General features: G+C 39.6%; 1 protein-coding gene across 1 annotated transcript in view; it reads left to right on the top strand.

The window, feature by feature from the left end:
- Positions 1–27,718, top strand: part of SPTBN5 (spectrin beta, non-erythrocytic 5) — a 91,347-nt gene that overhangs the window by 48,041 nt on the left and 15,588 nt on the right. The window contains exons 34-51 of the mRNA XM_066322180.1: positions 3,448–3,552; positions 4,542–4,727; positions 8,568–8,723; positions 9,354–9,549; positions 10,145–10,236; positions 12,888–13,006; positions 13,644–13,758; positions 14,442–14,555; positions 15,820–15,941; positions 16,577–16,739; positions 18,649–18,837; positions 19,629–19,706; positions 21,135–21,307; positions 22,178–22,268; positions 22,917–23,063; positions 24,225–24,362; positions 25,108–25,364; positions 25,529–25,715. Coding sequence (XP_066178277.1) covers positions 3,448–3,552; positions 4,542–4,727; positions 8,568–8,723; positions 9,354–9,549; positions 10,145–10,236; positions 12,888–13,006; positions 13,644–13,758; positions 14,442–14,555; positions 15,820–15,941; positions 16,577–16,739; positions 18,649–18,837; positions 19,629–19,706; positions 21,135–21,307; positions 22,178–22,268; positions 22,917–23,063; positions 24,225–24,362; positions 25,108–25,364; positions 25,529–25,715 — 2,628 coding nt within the window. The remainder of the gene's footprint in view (positions 1–3,447; positions 3,553–4,541; positions 4,728–8,567; positions 8,724–9,353; positions 9,550–10,144; positions 10,237–12,887; positions 13,007–13,643; positions 13,759–14,441; positions 14,556–15,819; positions 15,942–16,576; positions 16,740–18,648; positions 18,838–19,628; positions 19,707–21,134; positions 21,308–22,177; positions 22,269–22,916; positions 23,064–24,224; positions 24,363–25,107; positions 25,365–25,528; positions 25,716–27,718) is intronic.

Here is a 27,718-nt window from a genome sequence, read left to right as displayed (position 1 = left end):
CTGCTTTCAGACTGGTATAACAAATGCTTAAATGAAAAAAATGTTGTGGTTCTGATGAGAACAATGGCTGTCCTAAGATTTCTGTGTAAAACACAAATGGAAAATGTTTACCTCAGCAGCCCTCCAGGCAGCAGCACCATTGGTGCTACAGGGGCTGCTCTCCTCTGAGCGCATTGCCATTGCCTCCCCTGTAATGTATGCAGCCACCTCCCTTTGCAGAAATTTTCTTCCTGAGCACCAGTTTTCCTACTCAGCGTCAAAACTTTGGTTGCCAAGAGCACTTGCATTGACTTCTACTTGGAGGACTTAGTCCAAAGCTTTCCCACTTTTTCCCACTGCCGTAACATGCAAAAGAACTGAGCTTTCAATGCCCAGAGTCATTTGTGCTCAGTGGATTTCTGTGGGAGCTGGGCACTGAGCTCTCCAGTGGCAGCTGCTTATGAGTCACCAGCCCACACCCCTGCTCTCAGACTTCTCTGTTCTCTTTCTCTAAGGAAAATAACCACCTTTACCTGTCCCTTGCCTTTTTCTTCCATCAGAGCAGGAAAACTGATAGGTGACCTTTTCTATCAGTTTCACTGCTAACAGGTACGAAATTGAAGTTCTGGAGGTAAATCTTTTTTGACTAGAAATGGTAGGTAACACACAAAATGGATCAGGAAGCTACAGAATTTTTAAAGCAGTGTTTAAAAAACCAAAATAGAGCTGCAGCATATGCACCTATGTCTGTGTTAGCAGCAGTGGTGTAAAGACAGATGGTAATTGTAAGAGGTTTAATAAAGCATTACAGTAGATAGACCAGGAGCCTACACATTTTTATTTAAAAGAGCAAACTAAATCCAATAACCCTCTGAAAAGGATCTCTTTCATCATTTCATGTACTTGATGAGTAGGATAGATCAAAGGATTAAAGTTTGAATGACAGAGTATGCACCTTCTGGTGTGGGTTGTGTGTAACTCACAGAGGCATAGCAGAGACATTAATGCATTTCTTTAGACATTCTGGTGAATTATGGGCCAGACTTACTATAAACTTAAGCCTGTTGTACAGTGGCCTTTCTCTCTTCTTAACTGCAATTACTGTGATGGGAATGGATTAGCACAAAGCAGTTTGAAAATCTGCCTGGGCATGATATTTGTCTGTGCATTTTTCTCTATACACAAAATATTCACAGCCCAAAAATGGGCCAGAACATCAGGCCAAGTCTGGCTGTCAGTCCTCTTATCCACAGCCACCAAGGAGGCTGAGTGGTGGCAGCAGTAAAAAAAGTCCATCGAGCAGCTGAAGGTTAAGCATCAAAGCAAAGTAGTGGCTGAAATATGGGGCTGGTCCAGGGTGATCAGGGCAGGATCAGTGCACATCAGTGCAGCTCAGGAGGGACTGATGTCCAGGGCTGAGTCTCAGAGAGATTCCCACATGAGAGCAGGGGTCCATCCAGGACCTGTTAGTGCAGTCAGACCCTGGCAGTGTGGATTACCCTGAATATGTGCTCAGACTTGGGGAGCCTCTCCTGCAGAAGATGCCCTATGGGGTTAAGCAGTCATCCAGAGAATTAACATTATGGCTGGTTTTCTAAAGCAGCTGTCAAATAATATATTTTCCCTCTTGTAGAAAAACACCCTGTAAGGGTGCTACAGGACTGTGATGTTTTGCAAAGCAAGATTGATCTCTCTAGATATTTTTTTTTCCTGTGCACATCTATGGCTTAAAGGCACAGATTTACCCGTGTCCTTTACTACTCTTTTACAAAATGTTTAGCAGTTGTGGCATTTCACTGATTCTGTTCTGTTTCTTTTCTTCATCTTAATTCTTTCAACTATATAATTGATTTCAAGTTCTTCTACCATCTCTTAATTGCACTTTATCCAAGCAAAGTTGCTGGTTGGAATTTCTCATCCTTGTCCAAAGACTTGTGATTCCATGAGCTCACAAAATGGATCACACATTACACACTGCTGATAAACGCAATCCCTCACAGCAGTTTGATTTCCCAAAGTCTGTCCATCCACAGTCACTTCAATGTGAACCTTATCCATGGGTAGTCTTTGCTCATGTCCTATCAGAGCCTGTAACTGGGGATTTTATCCTGCTGTTGCCTCATCACTGAATGAGAAAAAAGCCTGTAGGCAATTACATCCAATGAAAAGGAATAAATTCCTGTCAACCTGCAGAAAAGCGTAGCTTTTTCTTGAAAATAGATAACTATATTCTCTATTCTTTTGCATTTGGCAAAACTGAGTATAACAGAATATATGGGACAATAATTGGACATTTTTCTTAACACCAGAACAGAGTAAGGGAACACTGCAATGCCTCTGAGACATGTGTGAATTAGTTGGAAAATGTGCACACTTGCACAGTGTTAGAAGGTGCAGAGGTCAGATTCCTTAGAACAGCATTTGTTATTTGGGGCTAAAATCTTTCTGCATCAGAGACTGGCAGAACAGGCAGTAAACAGAATCAGTGCAGGTAAGTTGGAATGATGGCCTGAAAAAATGACAGATGTAATGCACTTGGTACAGGTGCAGGCTATGACATCTTTTCAAGAGCAATCAGCTGCATATGTACAAGATGAGGACAAGCTGGTCTGACACTGTTCTTCTGAAAAATTTCTGGAAGCTCATAGTGAACTTGAGTTCATGGTGTTGTATAAAAGAAAAGGACTATATACAGGCACATGCTGAAGACTGCAGCTTGAAAGGCATTCTGCTGACTTCATAACCTTCACTCTGGCAGCCTTATTGCTTATTGACACTTGTTACATCAAGGCTCAAAATAAGTAGAAATGGAGAAAAACCAGAGAAAGCAATAAGAATAATCAGAATCAAAAAGACATAGATGTTGTGGAATGACTGATCAGATCACTCTAGTTTTAACCTAGAGGAGACAGAAACCCCAGAAACCAAAAGGTCTACAAGCATGCACAAGGCTGACACAAACATAAAAGGAATGATCTCCTGAGTGTGAAGAAGAGGGCAGTATGTAACTAGGTGTATCAAAAGCCACGCATTTTCAGGCTAGATGTTTGGAAAATTCTGCTAATGATGGAGGCAATAAAGCACTGGTTTAAATTGCTCAGGCAGGCTGCAAAGTCTCTGTTATGGGAAATCTTCCAAAAAGGAATCATATGGACATCTGTCAGACATGAGAGTGATCTTGCTTGGGATTACAAGGATGGCTTAGACCTCTGTAATTCACTGCCATGTGACTTAGCGACTGTGATAAGGACAGACAGTCACTTTCCTTAGCCAGACCTGTTAATGCTTCTCTTTCTTGCTCAAGAATATGGACTTTATTAATTAATTCCTAGCTTCTGTTGCCCCCTGTTCCTTTTTTCCCCTCTCGAGTGTACTCTCAGCAGCAGAGTTAATACCTCTTCTTCATTTTATGAATTAAGATTATGTGACAATTAATTCACTAAGAAAAATAATAAACTCTTTTTATAGGTTTATTTGAAAAGCAGTGACCTTGGAAGGTCTGTAGATGAAGTAGAACAACTGATAAGGAAGCATGAAGCTTTTGAGAAGCTTCTGGCATCACAGGATGAGAAGGTAAAAAAAAAAACATTAAATATTCTACCAGATAGAATTCCATGAGATAAAATTATATATATACTTTTTTTTAACATGGTAACACTTTGAATTGGTGGCAGGTATGAAATGCCTAATATGCTTGAACAAAAGATAAAATGGGGAAGCTTAGGGATATAAGAGGCAGAGCATTGGAGAGCAACTGTCAAAACAGTCCATGCCCAAGTCCTTACAACAGATACGAAAACTGTTCAGTAAGCAGAATAGGAGGACTTACAAGAAGAAATATTTAAAGCAGGCCATATTGTATTATGGATAACAGAAGTTTCTGCTTTTTTCATTGAAAAATGATGACTTTTAAAGCAAGTAAAATAGAGCAGGTATTTTACAAAACACAGTAGGTATTTTGACCCTAAAAACACTTGTCAGATTACTTAAATATGCGTTTGGTATGCAACAGCTGTACCAAATGGGCAGCCTCTCTGCACCTTTGGAACAGATATTGAATTGCTCACCTATGTGTAAAGGAATCTGCCTGGCTGGTGGCCACTGCTGTAACTCACCCAGGCTAGGGATAAGCTTAAATCTGTGGCTGTGCCTGGGCTCCCCAGAATGAACTCCCAGGACTCTTGCCAGCTCCCTGCCAGACTGATTTCTCATTTTGAGAGCTACATACAGCTGGTGTCCAGAAAGCAATAAAATTTGAGCACTCATGGATGTCATGCTTGCTCCATGATTCCTTGCACTGGATAATTGGTGGCATTGGGACACCTGAAGTTACAACTTTAATTAATTTATGTAGCCAGGATGCACCATGGAGTCCAGTGACAGTAATGTCATAGATGTAACACATTGCAGGGTGAGGGGGAATGCTGGTTATCTTGTCCCTGATGTTCTTGGTTCATTACAGAAAAAAAAGATAATATTTTAGCTATGAAAGTAGCTTGATTTTTGTTTCTTTCACACTACTTGGAAGCATAAAAGTAATTTCAGGTCTGTTGCCTCTTCAGATGATTTCTCTTCAAGAACAGGCAAGCAGGTTGGAAAAGGGTGACGGATTGGAAGGGCAAAAGATTCAGCACAAACTGGATATCATTCATAAGAGGAAGCGTCAGATCAAGGATCTATCCCAGAGCAGGAGAGAAAAGCTGCAGACTGCTCTTCTTCTGGCACTTTTCTACCAAAACTTGGAAGAGGTAAGAGGATTTTAGTCTGGGATGGGAAGGAACCAACAGAGGAACCGCCTACCTCTATTGGATGAAGTGCTCACTCTGGCCAGACATTATTAGGTGGATGAATGATCTACTCTGCTGTGGCAGTTCCTGCCACACTCATGCAAAAGGATGATTTAATGCCAGTCCTATTACTATATTATTGTTGTGGCATTGTGCCCATTACAGCCACTTCACTCATCAAAAGTTCTGCTGAAATAAAACAGTTGAAAGGAAAACTGCAAGCCAATACATGTTTTTCCTTTGGTGGGAAAGAAAATGTATTTCAAATCAGAATGGACACAAAGTGGAAAGTCTTATGGCCTGGGCAGCAAGCTTTATTAGTGGGTGTTCATTGAGGGCCTTGAGCTACTGTGGACTGGCCTCTGCAGAACATGCTGGTCTCTGTTTGTCTCCTGTTCTGGCCGTACTCCTGTAATTGAGTAGCTCTGCTCTGTCACTGCTGTTGGAAAGACAAACTAGGTCAGCCTTTCAAAGGGCAGCACAACAAATGTGACTGAGAACTGTGCCGGCAAAAACAAGAGCACACAAACCCAGGGGCACATTTTCAAGCACTGTTGCTCCTCTGCTATCAACTTCTGCTGCTGTGTCCCATGGAACGCCCTCAATGATTTACAAAACCAGAGCTATGCTTTGCCTTTGCCTTTGCCTTTGCCTTTTCCTTTGCCTTTGCTTCTTTTTTCTTTTTTTTTCCCTCCTCCTTTTTCTTTTAATAAAATTTATCAGAAATTATTTATATTACTTTGTATTATTTGGTTATACTTTTACTATCCCATGATGGGAAAGTAGTGAAAATCCACTGGTAATGGCTTGACCACATTTTGGGCTAGCAGAAGGGAGTGGATGGACTGGATGGTGCATTGCACAGGGGTTGTAATTTCAAAGGAGCAATTTCCCAAAATCCTCTTGGTAGAGAAATTGTTAATATCCTTCTAGAAATACAATCAATCCATTAGATAGGAACACTTATGCATTTCTTTCCATTTCTCTGTCAGTGCTTGGGTTGGAGTCCCCCTTCAGTCTTGAATCACACACTTAGAGCACAAGATTTGGCCGTACATAGTGAAGAACCTTTCCCTATTCTCATCTGCTTTCTCCATATAAATTCAGCCAAGGGTTCTTTGGGGAGTTTTTGCTCTCAGGTTACGTGCTCATTTACCTCACCAACCTAGAATCATTGCCTACTGCTGTAGAATGTGAATGTCACCAAGGAGTTAAAACCAAAAATCTTACAGTAATATCTTTCTTTCTCTTTGTTGGATAGAATGCATTTTTTTAATTTGATTTTAATTATATTCTGGGTGTGTATAAGTTCATGTATGAGAATAGTCCCCACAGAAGTGTTAAATTCAGAGATGAGTTTTGAGTTTGGCTGTGAAATCAATGTGGTCATTGCTTCTTCTTACTTATTAAGAGAACAAGACACATAGCTCGGGTCCCAGTCCCCTGAAAACTCTGTCCTCTGTCCTGCAAACATGTTAAGGAATTTCTATTGATCAAACAGATTTTTTTGTGTCAGCAGAAGTTAGTGAACACTGTCATCATTAAAATTCTTCTAGTTACTCTCTAGAAGCAATTACATAGAGAACTACACACATTAGTACAATGACCCACAATAATTAGCTCAAGAGATCATGTGCAGTTTACAAAATAAAACTCACCTTTCTACTGTAGAAATATGGTGATTTTGTCTCACACAAGGAAGTGAGAGAGACTTACAGACTACCCTATTGTCTAAAACTCTGTGGCTCAGTGTTAATCTGGAAGGCAAATGAGACAGTTGCTACTTAGAAATATGTGTATTTAAGTTATAGCAGAGGGAATATTATAAAGTTAAAAGTTTTGACTTCTAAAGCTGGCTCCAGTTTTAACACTGACTCTGAAACTTGCTCATGATATTAGTAATACTTCCTTTCCCTTTCACCCTTTGCATCTTTATCTCAGGGGAATGAGAGAGAGAATCATTTATAAACCCAAATATTGACTTGTATTATTTGGTTATACAATCAGTTGCTATCTCTAGATGTCTGGAGCAGGCACATGCCTTTATATGCTTTGCATACTTCTGTCATTAGAAAAATCAGTGTAATTTACAGTTTGTACTCATGAGGTTACAGTAACTGATATTTTGAACGAGTAAGTTTCTAAACTGGTAGCGCCTACATTTTTTATGACTCCCATAGAAATAAGTCTGATATCATGCCTATTCTGAGCATAACACTAGTTTTTCTGTTACCTTCAATGAAAGGAAAATGGCTGTCCAGACAGCTGTTAAATCTTTCCATAGAAAAATTTTGGGAAAACAGATCAGTTTTGCTTCACATCTGAATGTGGGCATGAGGCCAAGAGAAGGATCCCTCACTCTCCAGAACCATCTTAAACAAGCCTTAAAATAAACCAAGGCACTAAGAGTGCAGATGTTCAGTCTATCACTAAAGCCACTGCTTCTAATTGAGAAGTAGGAGAGAAATTTCCCTTAAAGTCCCTTAATCCTGGGTATTGGTTTGTTTCTCATTCCAGTTGTATGGATGAGCCTCACATTCAAATGAAGAGTCACTTTAGTGACCCTGAAGCACGAAAGTGTGGCTGGGAATGGGAGAAGGCCATCGAGGAGGGTGTTGGAAATTAAAGCAGCACATGACAATGTGTAGCCCTGGGCAAGTTTGACGTGGCTTGTTTGAGTCTCTAACTGTGCTTTGGAGGGAAACGTTTTCTGGAGAGCATATTGCTAGCAAAAGCTGTTTTTGTTTATAGAATCTCAGCAGCTGAAAAGACATTTCAAATCATTAATTAACAGAGAAAATCCCTCAGCTGACAAGTCTTGTGTGCACGTAGTGCACAGTTCCACAAGGACAGCCAAGATATTTTGAAACTAATAAAGCTGCCCTTCAATTTGCAGCTCTTGTGTTGTCAAAACATCACATTACTTCAGTGCTCTGAGGACAACAGGATCAGTTACAACATTATGTCAAGTGTTCAGTTCCCAGTGTTTTGATGGATAGAAAATATTTCCTTCAGTGCAAGGGCTAAATTTCAGCAGAACTTAAAGAAAATTGTGGAAAACTTGCTATCCTATTCTTCATTTTATTCTGCATACTTTAAAATCACCTTAAAAATTATTTCTTAAAAGAAACACATAACTCTTGCTTTGTTAGCTCTCACAAATCATCCACTTTTCTGAATATGATATTCCTGACCAGACCATTTTGAATTTTGTGAAATATAAAGGCAAACACAGTTGTATTTCCTTTCAAATAAGCTGACTAGTGCCTGGGCCCCATCAGCAAATCTTTATTTTTGTAGCATTTTCCATTTAGGTCTCACAACACCACTGACAGGAGGAAATGTTAGTGCTATTTTATAGATGAGGCACTGAATTCTAAAGAATCTTTACCCAGTTTGCAGGCAGGTCAGTGGCAGAGATACGAGATGAAACTCAGAGCCCTAAACCCCCAGACTCAGTGTTCATAATTCCATTTTAAATGCGTGCCATGTTAAGGCTCAAGGATTCTTTCTACATAATTTAGAAGACTCTATAATCTGTTAATGGCTTGTGATAAAATCTGAGGTATTCAAGGAATTTTTCATTACTCCTGTGGTCAGATAACAATTAGTTTCATTCCTACCTGCTTTTAACAAAATAGAATAAGTTCAGAAAGTGGAGATGCACTTCAGCTGTCAGCTCCCACCCAATGTATCCAGCCCAGGTACAGTCACTTGCAGAGACCAGTGACATATCCTGGGAGGAGGCCTCAGGACCCCAGGAAGTTGTGGTGCTAACTCGTGTGCCTCTCAATGTTACAGGCAGAAGATTGGATCAGAGAGCGCATGCAGAAGTTAGAGGATCCTTCCATACAAGACCCCAGCAATCTGCAGGACAAGATGAAGCTGCTGCAGAAACATCAGGTCTTTGAGGCAGAGATTCTAGCAAATGAAGAAATCATCACGGCTGTTAATAAGGTGACCTCTCACTCTGTTAGTGTTTTGACAGATTATTACTGCTCATCCAAAGATGGACAAATTGATGAAATGTGAAGGAAGAGTAGCTCAGTCATCACTTCTGCGTCAATTATCCTATTGGTGTGACAAGAACCCAGTTGCTTTCCCATGGAAATGTAAGGCTGTTAATTTACAACAGAGGGATATTTTATTTGCTCCTTTCAGGGAGCTTCCATCTTCCTTATGGCCTAAATGGGAAAATATACAATGACTTCTTCCTTGCCTGAGATGATTACTCCTACAAAAGACAAATAGGATTTCATGCCAATTTGTGAACATTCTTGTTGTAACTGGGTGAATCATATAGCTAAAGGGCACAGTCATCTGTAATACTTAGTGCTCCCATTCCATGGATATCTTTCTTGGCAGGAAAATATTCAAATCCCAGTGTTCTGTGGTTCTAGATTCCCTCCAGATGTAAAAGCTTTCCAGCTGGCTTTATCATTTGGGTGATAAGAATTTATGTTAGTAATCTATTGTTCAATCCAGGTTAGGAAGGTGAAAGAGTCCTCCTAGAAAGGTAATGCAATGTGGCAATCCCATTAAAAATGGGACAACTTTAACTTCTAATATCTTCCTCTGAATGTGAAGAATGGAGAAGCCCTGGTGTCAAAAGGCCACCCAAAATCAGGAGAGATCCGTCGCCAAGTCCGCATGCTTCAGGAGCACTGGGAGAAGTTGAAGAGAGCTGTTGCTGCTCGTGGAAAGATGCTGGAAGACAGTCGAGACTTCCTAGAATTTCTCCAGAAGGTGGACCAGGTGGAAGCCTGGATCAGGGAGAAGGCAAGTGGATTTTAGTATTTAACACAAGCAGCACACTAAAGACTTGTTATTTAGCAATGACATTCTGATAAATGTGTCATCTTCCAGGATATTTGCCTAGTGATTTTTGGCTGGAAGAATCAGGACGTGTTCTACAAACAATATGAAAGGGGTGACTGAACAAATTCTATGGAGTCTGTCCATAACAGAGTCAATTGGGTGGTATTAGCACATCTTCTCATGTAAACTGTGCACAGGAAGAGTTTGTGATTATTTGTGGCCAACTCATGCGTCTCTACTGAGACAGAGAAATTAAAGCAGATTAAAATAGGAGAGACTTGAAGACTTTGGCAGCTGGCCTTCACTCCCATTGTATGGCAAATCTGAATGTTTCTCTTCGTAGGGGTGAAGGAAGAATCACTTTCAGTCAGAGGTCAGTAATAGAGCCAGTAATAGATCAAAAAGGGAGTTGGGGCCAAGTCTCATAATTATCTAAAGATCAGAAGAGACTGTAGGTTGATGATTTATAAACGTCACAGAACTTACTGCATTGGGAGTTGCTCTGTTCTTGTACACGTCACCTAAATATTTGTCTGTTTGCTGCTTATTTCCCCAGGAAGTCATGATTAATGTAGGTGATGTAGGAAATGACTATGAACACTGCCTGCAGCTCAAGAAAAAGCTGAATGAGTTCCGTGGAGCAACATCAGGGGTAAGAGGTTCTTTTCATGCTCATGTCTTGCATGGCTGAAAGCAACAGGTAACTTTTCAGTCCAGTTAGCAAATACAGTTCCAGTGCTCAGAGGAGGTGTAAGACCAAAATGATAAGAAGCATCACTACCTCAAAAGTCGTTTTAAAAGACAGAATTCTCTCTTTTTATGACTTCATCTTTGAAGATGTCTAGGCAGAGCTGTCAGCCACTCATTACACAACCTAATATTTCAGACTACATCAAATGACTGGAAAACTCACTGTGTGAGCCTGAATTTGAGCAGATTTTCTTAGGTTCATGCAAAGTCACAGTGATTTCCACCCAAAAGTCGTTTAAAAATGTTTGTTTCAGCCATGCTTGTTAGAATCTGAGAACTGATCTGGACCTTCCATGAACAAGCCTGTAAAAAAAATAATACTGTTTTCTCTATTTCTATCCTTTATTTCTCCATTTTTGTCCTCCTGAGGAATGCTCTCATTCTCATACTTCTTCATCAAAAATAAGCATGTAAATCTGGGGGCCTCTGTTTATACAGCACATGTGGTTACTCATGAATCCTAACATCAATAACCAGACATTTAGTAAAATAGAGCAATGGTTTACGCTTTGGATAACAGCCATGTGACAGGACAGCTGCACTCTTCACCTTTCAGTGCTGAGATCTCTGTCCCTCTCTCATGATGCTGAGTCATGCCAGCTGTCTCTCCTGCCCACAGTGAGACGTTCCAACTTAGGCACCAAATCTGGGGAACAGGGGCCTCCTTGTAGTGTGTTCAGCTCCCACCATGAGAGCTGTGAGGCCATATATGGAGGGGATGCATTTGCAGCAACCTCTTGTTCTCTCTATTTCTGTGAACTGCTACAGATGAGAACTAAGATCTGTGGGTCACACAGGAAAGAGTACTGTCCTTATTTGTTAGTCTGGAAATCGGGGGAAAGGTCTGGAAAGAGAAGTGTTAGGAGTTTGTGAGTGATGTTTACTCTAACATAGTCTCCTAATATTCTTTATCCTTTGTTTGCCTTTTATCTTTTTGTTGATTCTTTTTATGGCAGCCCCCATCTTCTTCTTTTGTTGCCTAGTAGCAGAAGAAGACAATCCTATTCTGTGCAAAGTAGCAGTGTAGATATGCCTGACACCAGAGAAAAACCCCTGAGCGCTCTATTCCAGAGCCCAGCAGCATTTCGTGACAGCGCATTCACACTGGATTTGGATAGACAGCCAAATTTTTTGGCTTCAGCACCAGTGAATTAGTAAATTGAAGAGACATTCATTATACTCACTAGCTGATTGTGAGACAGGGGATTGAGCAAGGGCTCTTCTACAGCTTGTACCAGCCAAAAGAAGGATAATTAATAGGGCAGAAACAACCCAAAGTTCCAGTCAGCATAAGCCTCTGAATAGGAATGTTTATCCATAAACTAAGGTAGATCTTACGTGCCACTCTTGAAACTCTTGGTCTTAGACACTATCAGCTTGTAGCCACTGCTCCTGTAACACTCTGAATGTGACTCCTGCAGATAAAAAGCTGGGACAGTCATGCAGTTATGCCCTGATAGCTGATGCTCAGTTATGCAGTCTTCCTAGGGTAATACAAACAGTGCACAGTGTGTGCATCCATCCAGCCTGTGTTTTCCCACTAGAAAAATCTGAGATCAGGATAAGGAGTAATCATCCTGCATTGATAGCTGCCAGACTTTCTATTCGCTGTGTTGCTATTATTTCCCAGGAGAGGAGGCTGCAGGGTTTCTGAAGAATATCTGACTGTCTGCTGGTTTCTCTCATTTACTTTATGGCTGTGTATACTAGGAAGGCACATATGGAAGCACAAATATTGGAATGGATGCAGCATAAACAAAACACACAATGGAGTGAATACTTACATTAACAGTGTGCTGGCATCTTGCAGCTGTGCTTCTTTCCAACAGTGATTGTCTCCCTGCTAAACTTCTGATTTATTTGTCCCAGAAAAATAAAGAATGTTTTTGAATCTTGGAGCAGTGTTCAGTGTTGGCCATCTGTAGTGCTCCAAAACAAAAATTACCCCACTGCACTCCAGATTATATGGGCAGTGTGCAAATATTATCCATTCTATTGCATGGAATGGGAAGCAAATCTCCTAGAAGACCTAGGCTTGGAAGACAACACAGTGGCATAGGTGGTCTGGGATTCCCAAGGCTGTATGGATTTTGAGCCTGTTGTCTACAGTACAGAAGGCACTTAGGACAGAAGCTCATCTAGATAAAGCAGCCAGTAGGCCCAGGAGCCCATGGGTCACTACCTGTCTGACAGAGGAACAATCTGTCACACATCAGCTGTTCCACCGCAGCCATCTATGGAACCAGCAACTGCATCTGTGTTTCTTCACCAAATGAACCCCTGCTGGAATATCTGGCTTAGAAATGAGGGTCTGAGGGCCCTCACATAGACCAAGATAATTGTTACATCTAAAGCCATTAATTTTCTTTCTTGCCTTTATTGTCAGGCACATGGTAACAACAGTAGTTGTAGTAGAGCAAACTCCATGTGTCTGAAGAGTTAGTGAGGTAAAACCCTTTCTTGCTGCTGCTTGTGTTGATTTTCACATCTCAGTGGAAAACTCAGTCACAAGCAATTTAAATGCGTACCTTTGTTCCCTTTCTCACTTTACAGGAGTCAACAGTGGATGATGCTCACATCAGGACTATCAATGCCTTGGCCATGAAACTGGAGAGACAGAACAAGGAAGAAACAAGGACAATCTATGAGCGCCGGAAGCAGCTCAATGAGAAGTGAGCATGATTTCAAATGTTCTGTGTAAAGCAAAAACAGGAAGGGAAAATTAGGTGTCTTCGGCTGAGATAAATGAAGGAGTTGGAGTATTTGTGTTCTTCTTATCACCACTACCAAATATTAGACACTGGAGTTGTCTTTCCAGACTCCCAGAGCAGGTAGTTTAGAAGGATTTTTAATCCAGAAGTGCCAAAGCCTTGGAGTTTCTGGCCTTGGAGTCAAATACTCTCTTCCACATCACTTGGCACACAAGATTCATAAAGCTCAGACCCTTCCATCTATTCACACAGTTGTCCTGGTGAATTGCCTTGTGCTTTTGCTGCTCACAGCCCCCATCTAAGGAACAAACGCATGAAAATATCGATTGTGAGATTATTGACAGTTTAAGGAAAATGGATCAATTTTTAGCTTTTAACCCCCATGGCACCTAAACACATGGAATAAACACAACCAGATAGTCTTCTCAGGCTAACACTTTATCCCTGTGATGAGCCCCCTATTATGGAGAACTGGGAGATCAATACCTGATGTAGTTCAGCAAACCTGTGGTTTTATTTGAATATGAGCATCATGAAACTCATTTGTGGAAATCCTTACCTCTGAAATACACCTCTAAAATATTATTTCCAATTAAAGGTGGAACAGTTTTCATGGTAACCTGAATGCATACAGGAAGAAGTTAGAGGGAGCCCTAGAGATTCATGCTTTAATCAGAGAAATAGATGACATCACAGAAAGAATTACTGAGAAGGTAAGTTTTCCAATTTTGATTAATTGAAATGGAAAAATGGTCTACCAATCTTATTCATTCAGAAAATTGAGGTAAAAGTGCCGATCTAGAATTATAATTTTGATATTAACAGAACAAAAGGCTATATAAAAGCTAATTATTACATCATTGTAAGTAATCATATTTATTTAATTAGTCAGTAGGCAAATGGTACTACTTACTGTCACAAGACTTTTGGCTTGAAATTTTTATAACAACTTTTAAAATGTATTTTTTCATTTTATGGGATTTAATTCCTTATAATCCCAAGAGTAAATTTTATCTTTTATATTTGCATAATGCATAACCTGAATTTCTGTGCCACAATTTATTGGGAAATATTTTTCTGGTTTGCTATATGAAAAAAAAAAAGAAAAAAAGGAAAGAAAGGAAGGATTGAGAAATGCAGGGAGGCACACCTGTCTTTGTTTTACGTGTGCCAGAGGCACCTTAAGCAGGATTATGACTATTCAAAGAGATGTACATTCTTGTTTCAGCTCTGTAAGGACAGCAGACAATGTGCTCTATTGATATTTTAAAAGACAATAAAACATTCATATGGCAATACAAAGAGGTGAAGGAGGAGGCTCTTTGAAATAATTAAGATACACATCCATTTGTTTGATGTCATCTTCACCATTTGCACATCCCATTGCCCTCTCCAGAGTGTATTGATACAAGCACTGGATTATGGAAAAGATGTGGAAAGTGTGGAAAACCTGATTCGAAGACATGAAGAAATGGAGAGAGAAATCAGTGTTATTAAGTCCAAAATGGAGGTAAGAAGTAGGAAAGTACAAAGGGTACTGAAAAAATTTTGCTTTTTTTCTTGAAAATATGGTGCAAAAATCATTGTTACTCTTCAGATTGATTAGCAGGAATTTTCAGCAATGTAAGTGCAACATAGATTTTATCTCATGCAAATACTGTGCTGCTTAATCCTACTTTATCTTATTGAATATTATTCTTCCTGATGCACAAAATCTAAGAAGAAAAGTCACTTTTTAACACTATCTGAGTGTCTGGGCCTCACCTACAAGCCAGATCAGACTGTCCTATACATTTTGGAAAGATGGATTTCATCTTTCCCCCAGTTTCTGTACTCAGCTGAACCAAAATCTCAACTCTATTTCTGTTCAGAACTTAAATGCAAACCCCATACTGCACGTAATTTCCTGACATAAGCATCAAACACAGAAATTCTAGGTTATAATTGCCTGTCTGATCCACTCCGGCTTTTGTGAAATGGTCAGTTTGTGTCATCGAAATTAAATTGAGCATTAAGTATGGATTTAAGCTCCTTTATATTTGTATATTTTTACTAAAAAGAAATATATCCTGTTGGACCACAGTAGTAGAAACATCTCACATGAGAACATCTCACATTTTTTCACTGTTGGCTAGTGTTTTTCCTATAGAAAATATGAAAAACGTTTTCTTCACAGCAGTATACAAACAGTGACAATATGTATGGTACCATCAACACTGAGACTTTGTTAGCTAATTCTCATGTGAAAAGTGGGTGATTATTAGAAGGCGTAAATAAGGCTGTATGGGGGAGATGGGCAAGGTTTGGGCTCTCTGGTATAATAACTGTACTTTTTTGGCATATTTTCTGTTCTGCATAATTAAAATTCTTCATTTTCATCAACTTGATGGAATTTTTCGAGAAAGTTTTCAACTTTAAACCTGGGTTGATGAGCATTTATTACTGTTCATCAGACTGCTAATGGAAGTTACAATTAGCACTTCATTTTCCTATCCATTTGTCCATATTCTGCAAAACTGTTTTCTAAATTGTAAATTAACCTTTGTGCATGCAAAGCAGTGCACAGAGATCTTTTTTCACATGGATGTTTGCTCACAAATACGTGTATTATTTTCTGCATGTTACAATATCCTTTTGTATATTTGGTTACTGCAATTTAATTAACTGCCTTTGAGAGCTGGGGTCTTAAAACGAACTATTTTTCCTGAAAGGCAAACTCAGGTATGAATAAAACTATTTGGCATAAATTTACCCCACTATAAATCTCTTCCCAGCCACTGGAACTGGAATCTTTCCGCCTTTCCACAAGGAATCCATCCATAAATGACAAGCTGACTATGAAACAACAGGAGATGAAAAACAACTGGATACAACTCCAGGGACAGGCCAAACAAAGGTGAAGGCTTAGAGTTGTTTGAATGTGTCTTAGCAGAAGCAAAGCTGCTCACTAGGGTCTAAACCCTACTTGCCAGAGGTCTTTTAAAAGTATTTAAGGATTTTTTACAAAGTTTACACAGCCAGTTAACACACCTGCATTGGAAAAAGTGAGACTTGATACACAAAAAGTTCCACTGATGTGACTTTAGGAAAACTAATACAACATTTTGTGGTTTATCCCATTAAATAATGTCACTAAAATGCCTTCAGACTCTCAAATTACATCTATCATAAAACCTTTGTGGAAGACTTATTTTTGGATGGTTCTTGAAGATTATTTTTTCTCAAATCTTTCCAAAATCAGAGTCTTAATCCTGATCTGTTTTCATCGCTGTAAGCAACAGATAAGAAGGCTTTTTTACCTTTTTTATGCTAATGAGCTAATGATGTAGAAAAATTAGTAAACATGTTGTCTCCAAGGCAGTGGGCATCTCCTGTGCTTTTGGTTAACATGAGGATTGCTGGGAACTGTAAGGGAAAGCTTGAATTAATTTCATTTGGCTTCTGTTAAGCTACTTTTCTCTGCAAATGAGGAGGGAGAGGCAACTAGATAATTCCATGTCAGATAATGCTGAACTGCACCTTTCATGGCAGGAAGGAGAAGCTGGCAGCCTCATACCAGTTGCAGAAATTTAACTTGGAAATGAAGGAGATCCTAGACTGGGCCCAAAACACCAGAGCTTTAATGGAAGCAGGGGGACTCCCTAAAAGTGCAAATGAAGCCGAAAGTATGATTGAGGAGCATCAGCAGAGAAAGGCAAGTATCTCCCATGGTTCCAATTGCACACACTGGGAATCTTTCTGTGTGCACAGCATGCATCTGTCAATAATGTGGTAAAAAAAAACTGTTTTGAGTACCAGGCAGGGGATAGAAGTCACCTACATACTGACAAAACTGTCTCACAGGTTGTTTTGGCAGCTTGTGTCTTTGCAAAAAGGCCCCCAAACCCCATGAGCTCTCACCTGTACTGCTGCCAAGCCTGATGGTGAAAAACAGGCTCAGTCTCACATCATGCTCACTGCTCATCTCTTTATTCATATTGCCAAAGAAGTTAATGCCAGTTAATCCTTGCTTCGAGCTAGATTTTTTTTATGTGAACTTAATTTACCTGAGAAGAAAATAAAAACAGAAGTTTGTTTCAAACAGCAAAGTAAATTGCCACTGAATGGTGCTACACATTCAGTTATGGAACACTTCATATCCCAGTAACAATTACCTTAACTAATATTTTGGTGGCTAATTTGGATAATACTTTTGGTTTCTTTTCTAAAAGGAGTGACATTTTAATTAATATTTGAAAAAAAGCCAGTATTTTACCTTTTTCCAAGAATCATAGCTATCTTTCAGCTGTTGTGCTACATTCTCTTTGCAATTATTTTACTTCTAAAAATCCCGTCCACAGAATAATTACTAATACCCAGTGCTTTGTATGTTAGCACAAACAGTTTATAGATTCTGGTTAATTTTCTAAAACCTGAATTGTGTATGACGTACCTGAAATCCCCTCCTTTAGAGTCACCCATTTTAACAACAATTTCTTAAATCACTTAACAATGGTTTTGTTAATAATTCTTTGTCGTATTAGAAATATCACAAACCACTGATGTAGTGTGTTCCCAGTCTAAATGGTGGCAAGATCTAAGTCTTTAATATCTGTTAGTCAAGGAGCCTAAATGGCTCTAAGGAGACAGTCACAGGGACAAGGAGGAATTGTTCTTATTAGAACAATAAGAACATAAGAACAATAAGAGCAATAAGAACATTTCTTATTAGAAAGAATTATGTTCTTATATTGACTTAACTAAAATTACAGACAAGGCAAGAAGGAAGGTTTTTTCATCCTGGTTAGTAGCTCAAGCCAAAGTTCTTTAGGAGAGACTAGAATTGAACATGGGACATTATTGTGAATTTTAATAATATTTGAATTACGATTTCATAGCTGTGTTATCTATGGTTGGGCAACAATGCCACCCCAAAAATCTCTAAAAGCAGCAGTTCTAATTTCAGAAATTTAATAGTACATGCCATAGTGTTTAAGGCAGTTTATGAGTTAATACATTGTATTTTTGCAGTCCATAGTTGTTTTCATTTTGAAATTGCTTACATTAGAAATCCCACATTCAGTTTGCAGGGGTGATAATTGCTTTTTATGCTTTCATCTTCAGGATTCAGTATAGATGTATAATTCATTCCTCAGACCAGGTGAAAAAGTTAAATGTATTTCATTTTAACAACACAAAATCAAGTAAAACTGTGTCTTTAATGTAAAAATCTCATGGTAACTTATTTGTCAGGAGAGGAAAAATTCTAGGCACTGTTTCTTAAAAGAACCACTTCAATGTAGGAAAACTGGAGGATGATATTATGGATGTTTGAAATTGTGTTCATTTATATCTCAGCATTTTCTAATATGTTTGTAACTAAATCTCAATTTTCATTTGTAGGAAAACAGTTGTTCCTAGAACAATAAAGTCATTTATTATTTACATTTATCCTCTCTTAGGCAATTCCATGCCTTTCCAGTAACATAGCTCAGAGATGAATGGTTTTCCATACAAATATTTATGCTGGAAAGTTACAGCCCAAACTCTTCCCCTTAAGGCTTGTATTCTGAACAACTGGCTTTTCATAAATCCTTGACACCAACCTCAGTAATGTATTTTAGGAGGAGATTGAAGCCCGAGTGGAAAGATTCAATGCTCTCAGTGACTATGGTAAAGAACTTGCCAATTCTGGTCACTATGCAACCCCTGAGATTCACCAGGCCCTCTCCAGACTACAGCAAGCCTGGTCTGAACTGATCCAAGCATGGAAAGAGCAATATATAAAATTGTTTCAGGCACAAGACTTACAGGTGAGTAAAATGACATTCAAGAGAGAATGCACATGCCACTGACAGTTTTTCTTGATATAAACAGCAAATTTTTGAGATGGTAGGATGAAAGATGTTCTAATAATAACCAGTGCTTAATCTATATTTCACTGGTTTCTGGAAGACATGCTGAGGGCCAAGCACATTCCGTGGTGACAGGACTTGGAGAGACTTTACCTCTACAAATCATAGAAATTTCTGTGGAATGTGTGCTAATGTGTTTTTCAAAGACTGTAAAACTTAGTAAAATTTGGTCAAACTCTTGTACATCTGGAGAAAGACAACATACTTAGAACACAGCATCACTACTCTTCCAAGTTCTATAGCCTTCCCAAAAAACATGGAGCCAGACAAGTACTTAAAAAAAAAAAACTGAAGAAAAATTTAGCATGGATGGAATAACGTACTTTCTCCTGGCTTTTTTTTTCTCCTACTAAAAGAATTATGTTGGCTGCAGATTTCCAGAAATACTTCCCTGTAACAGTCATCTCACTTTAAAAATTCCTGTTCAAACAGAGATTCTACAATGAAGAATGTCAAGTACTTTAAATAAGACCTGGGATACTAATCCCATCTAAAATCATCAAGTATATGAGAAATTAAATCTTATGGTATGGGCAGTTTCAATGCTTTTTCATGTATTAGGTTAATTTTTGAAATAACATTAAAGTTGGGTTTTTTTCAATGTACCTTGCTGAAGTCAGGTTAGCTTCTGCTTTACAGCATTTCAGCATATTTTCATGTTTGTGACTGTTGGGTTTTTCCCTATACAGAAATTCTATGGCTACGTGGAACAGATTGAGAGCTGGCTCAGCAGCAAAGAGGCCTTCCTAGCTAACGAGGACTTAGGGGTATGTGCTCTGAGAAATTACAAATTTTTCTTACAATAAGTCTGGAGGAGAAGGGACTGTATATACTTAGGGGTATGTGCTCTGAATCTTCCTGTGCTCTTTCTCCTTCTGAACTTACTGCTCTGCCCTGTTGGTGGTTTAGGATCAGATTTCTTTCCTTGATACTCTACACAGGATGGAAATCTCAGCCCTAAGAGTAATGAAACAGTCCAACTGCTCTGATTATAACAGGAAAATGAGACTGCATAGAAACACAGAACTCTAGCATGGTTTGGGTTGGAAGGGATCTGAAAGACCATCCATTTCCAACCCCACTGCCAGGGGTGGGGACACCTCCCACCAGCCCAGGTTGCTCAATGTCTCATTTAGCCTGGCTTGTCTTATCTGACCCAAACACCTTTGCCAGCAGTGTGCAAATCATCACTGCTGTCACTGCTGGCTTACCCAGGGTAGCTTTAAATTACCTACCACAGGTATCAGTAACACTGCAATAACTGAGACTGCGGACTGATGCATGGGTTGCCAAAGCTGTTCAGGATGCTGGATATACATTCTGACACTTAGCTCACCCTACACCTTGCAGAGGCAGTGCTACTAAATTAGTTGCCTCTGCAGGGGCTACAAAAACATGTGAGTTCAGTGTATTTACAGTCCCTTCATCACGGTATATGAGACTTAGAAGGACTCATCCAATCATATTTAGCTCAGCAATCTGCAGAAAATTACTCTGAGTAATTTCCCACCCAATGACTCATGTAAGCACTCAGAAGTTCAGTGTTTTTTCTGACCCATTTGATGTGAGTTTATTACTTCCTTTAGAAGAGTGGAAAAGCAGAGTTTACTGAGATAACATTTTGACACCACTGGTTCTATAATTAAAGTGCAGAGGGGTGTTGAAAGGACGACTCTGAGTTATTAAGCTTAGGATTCACAAGCATTAGTGTTTGTGTTTCTCTCCAGATTAACTGTAATGACAGACTCCAGCCCTCAAATTCAAATCTGGATCTGAGCTCTTCCAAATTCCATGAGTTGAAACCAAGACTCTAATTTTAACCTCTTTCTGTGACATGTTTCACTTAACTCTGATTTCCATTTGGCATCCCATGTTTGCTTTCAACACGACATCTGTCTTAAGACTGATTTAAAATTGGGGGCTGATGTTTTAATTCTTGAGAAATTATGTGTTCTATGCAGCACAAAAATATGCACAAGAAGCTAAGCATCCAGCACTGAAATAATGGCCTCAGACCTTACATGGAACATTGTTTAGGTCCCAAGTGTCAGATCAGTGCCAATCAATTCCAAAGAAATACATTTTTTGACAGCTAGTTTGCAAATGTGGGGTAAATGCCATTTACCTTCTGGATTATCAGTGTTTTGGATGGAAAAACTCTGACTGAAAGCTTCCCTTTGTTGAATTTTCTCCAGGACTCAGTGTCTAGTGTGGAGAGCCTGCAGCGGAAACACACACAGTTTGAAAAACCCCTGGAAGCCCAGATGGAGAAAATCGATGAGATGGCTTCATTTGCTCAGCAGCTGACACAGAATAAGCATTATGACTCAGAAAATATCAGCAACAGATGCCAGGCTGTTCTGAGGAGGTGAAGTCAAAGCCTTTCCATGTCAGTCACCAACCTCTTCTGCAATGACACCCCCCTCCTGTGATCATTATCTTTAAATTATTTTAGAGAACTATAAGCTGATTTGCATTTGCTCAACTTTGTGCTTTGCACTGTGGTCTTCCAAAATTTGCCGTATTTCATTAGGAGACTTCCAAAATATAATTAGCAGAGGAGCAGTGGCATTCAGAAAAAGGCAGTTCCTCTGTAATTCTGTGTTCTGGCATGGCCTTAGGGACAGTGCTGCAAACAGAAGGCCTGCCATGCCATTAAATACTTCATTATCATTAAATACCATCAAGAAAGGTCATTTGCTAGACAACTGCTTTTCTCTGCTTTAATGGGGTTGATCTTTTAGCCCCACTCAAATTATCCATTAGGGCATTTGCAAATTTTCTGATCAGGTCTTGCCCTTTCATGTGAATTACTTTATTCCTACTAGCAATTTGCATATTGTTCATCGTAAACAAGAGCTAAAGTAAAAGCAGTTGTATTCACTGCTGTGGCAGATGAAAAGAGCTGCATAAAAGTTATGAAAAGAGACTGGAGGTCCCTTATGATCCCAGTGAACATACTGATTTATTAATATTGTCCAATTTGAGATGATTTTTTAATATCTCACATCTGTATTAACATGAATAAAGTGCTTCATTTCATTTCATAGAAATCTTTCCTATAGTGTCCTAGGCATCTTCTCTGACAGTCCAGATCAAGGGGATCTGTGTATTATGGACATTTCCCTCCTAGGGAATGCAGGATTAGATCCTGTGTGTTTTAGAGGCAGAATTTGAAAACCCTTATCTATCTAATTCACTCTGTTAATTTTACTTCCCATATCTGTCTTCATCTCAGAAAACAGAGACTATTGGAGAATGCCGCTGCTCGCAGACATTTGTTAGAGGAATCAAGGCTTCTGCAGAAGTTCCTGAAGAATTCTTTTGAGGTACAATTACACAGGACTCATAATATTCTTGTTTCTTAAAACATGGTGTGCTGCATAGATCTGAATCCCCAGACAGATTTTCTGTGAGAAAAATCAAGGAACTGAGCCTGGAACGAGATGATACTGGGAAAGACGAGGATAAGACTGAAGGGATATTCTTTTCTTCTTCCCTCTCATCTAGTCTAGTAGACAAAAGATCTTTGGTACTTTGGACAACAGCAAAATACAGAAGAAATAAATGCAATAATAGGGAATGTGCCACCATTAAAAAAAAAAAAAGAAGAAAAAAATAAATTATTTTTTTATGAGATGCTGTCAATGAGTTAGAAATAGGGAGATCTTTGTCTATGCTTTGTGCACGCTCCTCCATGAACACATGTGCCTATGCATTTTCTCACTGCATGGGGACTATCTGCTGGAGATAGTTCCCTTTCCAGGCATGAGTGCTAGTAAACAAATGTATAGGGGTGACTTCATGAAGGGCAGGAAGAGCTTAGGGAAGCAGAACCTCAGAAAGACAACTCATTTTGGTCCCCACTTACCAGTTCCCTGTTTTATACATATAAGAAGAGGGCCTGGTAGGCTGGAGCTGAAGAAACTGAAGAAACAATGAAGATTTTGTTTACTTCTGTTCTTCCCTCCCCTCAGGTGGCTGCCTGGATTAACGAGAAAAATAGCATTGCCCAGGATGATAGCTGGAAGGATCCAAGCAATCTGCAGACCAAACTGCAGAGGCACCAGACTTTCCAAGCAGAGATCATGGCCAACAGAAATCGTCTGGACTCCATCAGATCAGTGAGAGAAGCAGGGTTTTGGGCAAGGGTGGGCAACTGGCATGAAAGACTCTGCAGACAGTGCGAGTTACAGTGATCTCCAACAAGGGAGGAGGAGCCACTGTCCTCTCACTGGCATTGTCCATGCTCTTTCTGACTATACCGAGAAGCTTATTCTTTTAGTCCATCAAGAATTTTCTGTGTCCATCTGTTTCTTCACCCTCTCTCTCTTACTATCTCGTGTGAGCTTGCTATGTATATTCACTGAGCATGCGATGGAAACAGATGGTGGCCTGCAAGAAAAGATTCAATCCACTGGCTTTAGGGACATCTCTCTGAGTGAATGCCACTTCAGAGATATCTTTGTTTCTTTCCAACAGAGAACCTACCTGATAGGATGAACAACCTTAACAAGTCATATGAGATGTACCCAACAAAAAGGATAGAGTTTTCAAGTGCATCCTTTGCAGAGACACACTAGTAGGCGAGATAAGAAGGAAGCCTGACAGGATTTGTCAGATATTTGACAGAAGCTGTGATCAGATGATGTTTGGAAGGACAGACTGTTACATGTTAATTAATTTTATTTCCAGCACAGTGCTTACTAGATGTATTTTCCAATAAAGTAGATTGCTCCCTCCAGATTCACCTGCATATTAGAAACACCTCCCCTTTTCTTTTTCCCTTCCCTTCCCTTCCCTTCCCTTCCCTTCCCTTCCCTTCCCTTCCCTTCCCTTCCCTTCCCTTCCCTTCCCTTCCCTTCCCTTCCCTTCCCTTCCCCTGTTTGCAGGCACAAGAGGGGGTTAAAGGGAGTTACAATCCTCAGTAAAATTATCTGGTTTTAAAGACTTGTTTGCACAATCTCACATTATTTCATGATGCTCAACTCATCTTTGTTGGGAATAGTCCTAGTAGTTGCTCTTTACACCTGGTAGAGCAACTTTTGCTTGCTGTACCTCTTGCTTTGCTTGCTGTGCTTTTTTCTGCCCTAATTTCAGTAAGCCTTTTGTCTTTATTAGATTTTTCTCTGTCTCTGCAATCCCTCCATCTGTTATATCAGGAGGTAAAGGTTGCAACTGGCCCGTTACATAAGAGTGCCAGTAGGCTTTGATTATGAAGGCAAAGTTGATATATTCTGGTGTTCAGCAAAGGAAGAATACGTTGACTGTTTCTTCTGACATAGGAAGGGGAGAAGATGCTCCATGAAAGGCACTATGCCACAGAAGCCATTCTGTCCAGACTACAAGAAATGGAAGAATTATGGGAGGAACTGCTAGCAAGTTGCCAGGATAAATGGACCAAACTGCAGGATGCTTATAAGGTAATGCCAATGGTTACAGGGATGCCAGTGATTGGATGTTGGTGTCTTTTCCAGAGGCAGCATGGCTGCCTTGCTAAATGTCTCATCTAGAAGTGTGTCCTGTGGTACATTGCAACCTGATTCCTCAAGACCATTACTGCAAAGAACCTACTGAGTGTGGGTTGACTGAAGGGAATTGGCAGGATAATTGGAGATCCCTATGGAGGGAAGAGGATTTGTAGGCTGGGCTCCATTCCACTTTCTGCTGCTGGCTTAGATCAAGATTCCAGAGAGAGATACTGAGGAGAAATGTGTTTACTCTTATGTGTCAGCTCTCTGCATCTGTCTCAAGGGCATCTTTTTTTCAGAACATTGAGAAAGAAACCTACAGCTGCTTTTCATTCTTCTAGCTCCAGGAACATGAATTCTCATGACTGTGAGTTATGCTTGCCTAGGCAATCAGAAAATCTTTGGTTATAAAACAGAGCTCTCCCTTATTTATTTTTTTTAAGGTGCTATGCCCATGATCTGCATTTGTGCAACACAAGTAAGAAAAGCTGTTGACGTTCAGTGCATCTGTTCTTGTCTTCACCATGACTGAATTCTCTTCTTTATTTGCACCACCATTATATATGGGAGGAGTTGACTGAGCACTGGGAAGTTGCTCTGTGTTTGTGTGCAATCCTTACCAAAAGTAACTGAGATTTTTACATCATATTATCTGTCCTAAAGGTTTAAATGATCTTTTCTTCTTGCTTGTTCTCAGGGTCTTCATTTTCAGCGAAATGTAGAGGACACAGAGAAATGGTTGGAAGGTGTGGAAAATGACCTGAAAGCACCATATAATGACAATGATCTGGTGGTTTTGGACAGCCATCTGAAGAAACAAGAGGAGCTGGAGGAAGACATTGCTGCCCATAGGGACCGGCTGCAAGAGCTTGTGGTCACAGCTCAGCTGTTCCAAAAGGAGAAACATTTCCTTGCTGATGAACTAGAAGAGAAAGTGGATGAACTGGTGCAGAGGTGTGTGAATGCCTGCCCTGTGCCATCTTTTTTCTACTTTTATCAGCTTTCTTCTTTCCTGAATATTGTTTTTCTTTCCTTCTGTACACTATTTTGAAATTAGTGTTTTGCATTCATTCCTTATCAATCGGTAGTCCTCACTGGATTGTCCTTAAAACCCACAGATACAAAAGGCTACATGATCCTCTGCAGGAGAGGAGGGGAAGTCTGGAGGCAAGCAGACTTCAGTACCAGTTCTTCCGAGATGTTGATGAGGAGTTGGCTTGGGTCCGTGAGAAGCTCCCCATGGCTTCCTCCAAGGATTATGGCAAATCCCTGGCAACTGTTCAGAGTCTACAAGAAAAGCATCAGGTAGTGTCATGTGACAACCATTCACAGTCTTTAGAATCAAATAGAGAACACTAAACTCATTCTATCTCTAACCAACTTCATCTGCTGTGCTTTGGCTAACAGGAGTCAGGATGCCAGGGATCACTTTTATCCTTTTCTTTTTCAAGGATACATCCATGACTTGGCAACATGCAGGATGCCATCCTGCTTGTCATTGCAGTGGTGCAAGTACCAGACCACACGCTTTCTGTGGACACCATCAGCTTTTTCTGTGAACTGAGTTCAAACCCTGGCCTTTTCAATACAAAATAGATTTGACAAACTTGTACATATTTTCATGGGTTCTTTAGTCCTGACAAAATGCTTTCAAACTCAGTAAGTACCTCCAAGAAAGCTCATTGCTCAGATGTGTCAAGATGAACTCCCAGGAAAACATTTTCCCCAAAATTTTTTTCTGCTTTGATGGGAGGGAGTGAACAGGAAGTTACTATGCTATCTGACCTTCATTCCAGTGGTAGCTTTCAAGACATCTTGAAATATTTCACAAGGTTTAGATAGGCCAACAAAGAAAGCAGTGTATGGAATACTGTTATCTCAAATACCAATAAATACCTTCCTGATAGTTCTTTATTAAAAAGCACTATCTCTGCAAACACAAGGTGGAAGAATAAATATTCCAGCTAAGATCTTCCAGCAGTCATTGGTACTTAATATTAATATTAGCATATGACATCCATTTAAATGCCATGTCAAGTGCCTTTAGGGGAAATCTGTGCAACCTGCACCAGGATTGGGGAAGACAGGAGGTCCTATTAATTGCCAATGTGTGTGATGTACACAGTCAGAGAGAGAGAAAGCCCAAGCATCTGGTGCAATCACTGTAAAACAGTAAGAATGAAAAGCTTGTTTCAGCATGATTAAAAGTATAAATGTTATTTGTGCAAAAACTCCTAAAATTTATGAGCTCTTTGGCATGGTAAGAAAGTAATTAGGTTCACGGAAGAAAAGAATGCTTGAGCTGAATTAATCTGAGAAAATATTTCAAATAACTGAAGGAACAGAGGAGATACTGCTTTAGGCTATGATTATTTTTTGTTAATTGGCTAAGTCTCAAATTTTTTCAACTAACTGTGAGAGTGTAAATCAGTGCATAATAAAATTCTCTGTCATTTTACTTACTATTCTTCTGGAAACAGGATTAAAATATAAGCTTTTAACTCTCAACGTGTTATTAGCTACAGCCTCTGCACCTTCCTTTTAATGTTGGTTTACAAGCAAGCAAATGTCAGAATTAACATAACAGTCAAGAACTGAATATACTGTTAGTTCCACCCTCTATTGTTTCTCCTAACGAGCCAGATTTGCAGAATTCATTCCTTGGTTTGTTACCACAAAAGAGATTGTGTGTGAACTGTATTAATCTAAGGAAAAAAAAAAAAAAAAAAAAAAAAAAAAAAAAAAAAAAAAAAAAAAAAAGCTGTCTTCCAAAACAGCATTTACACAGAAATATGTTATGCCTTCAAACAGCTGCTTGGCTTGGAACAGATACAGTGTTGCTTTTCAACAACATCTTGAAATAAATAGGGGGAAGTGAAAGGCAAGATTATAATCAGAGCTCTTTTCCAGCCAAGTTTGGCACTTAAGTTGGAAAAGCAGCTCTTCTCCTCATAGAGCCCATCTCCTCAACCAAAGTTAGCACTGGGGTCTAACTCTGAACCTGTTTATTCATAGCTATGAAATTAAACAGAACAGTGGTAAAATTGAGGGGCTTGTTTGTGCTCAGGGTGCTCAGGCACAGACAGCCAAAGAATGCATGTATGCTCACAGGAAAATCTCAGCATGGGCCTTGCCTACCCAGGGGAGAGTTATATGGCTTTAAAATCTACCAGTCTTCAAAAATTAATTTCAAGTAAAGCCTTTGAGAATTGGTTCAGGTTGTTTTCTTCTCCCCTTGTCCTGTTGGCTGCCTGGCACTTGTGTACCCGCAGTGTTTACAGTGGCTGCTATGCAAAGGTGCATCTTCT

This window comes from Sylvia atricapilla, chromosome 6 (genome assembly GCF_009819655.1).
Source record: "Sylvia atricapilla isolate bSylAtr1 chromosome 6, bSylAtr1.pri, whole genome shotgun sequence".
Lineage (NCBI taxonomy): Eukaryota > Metazoa > Chordata > Aves > Passeriformes > Sylviidae > Sylvia > Sylvia atricapilla.
This window is presented reverse-complemented; position numbering and strand designations above follow the sequence as displayed.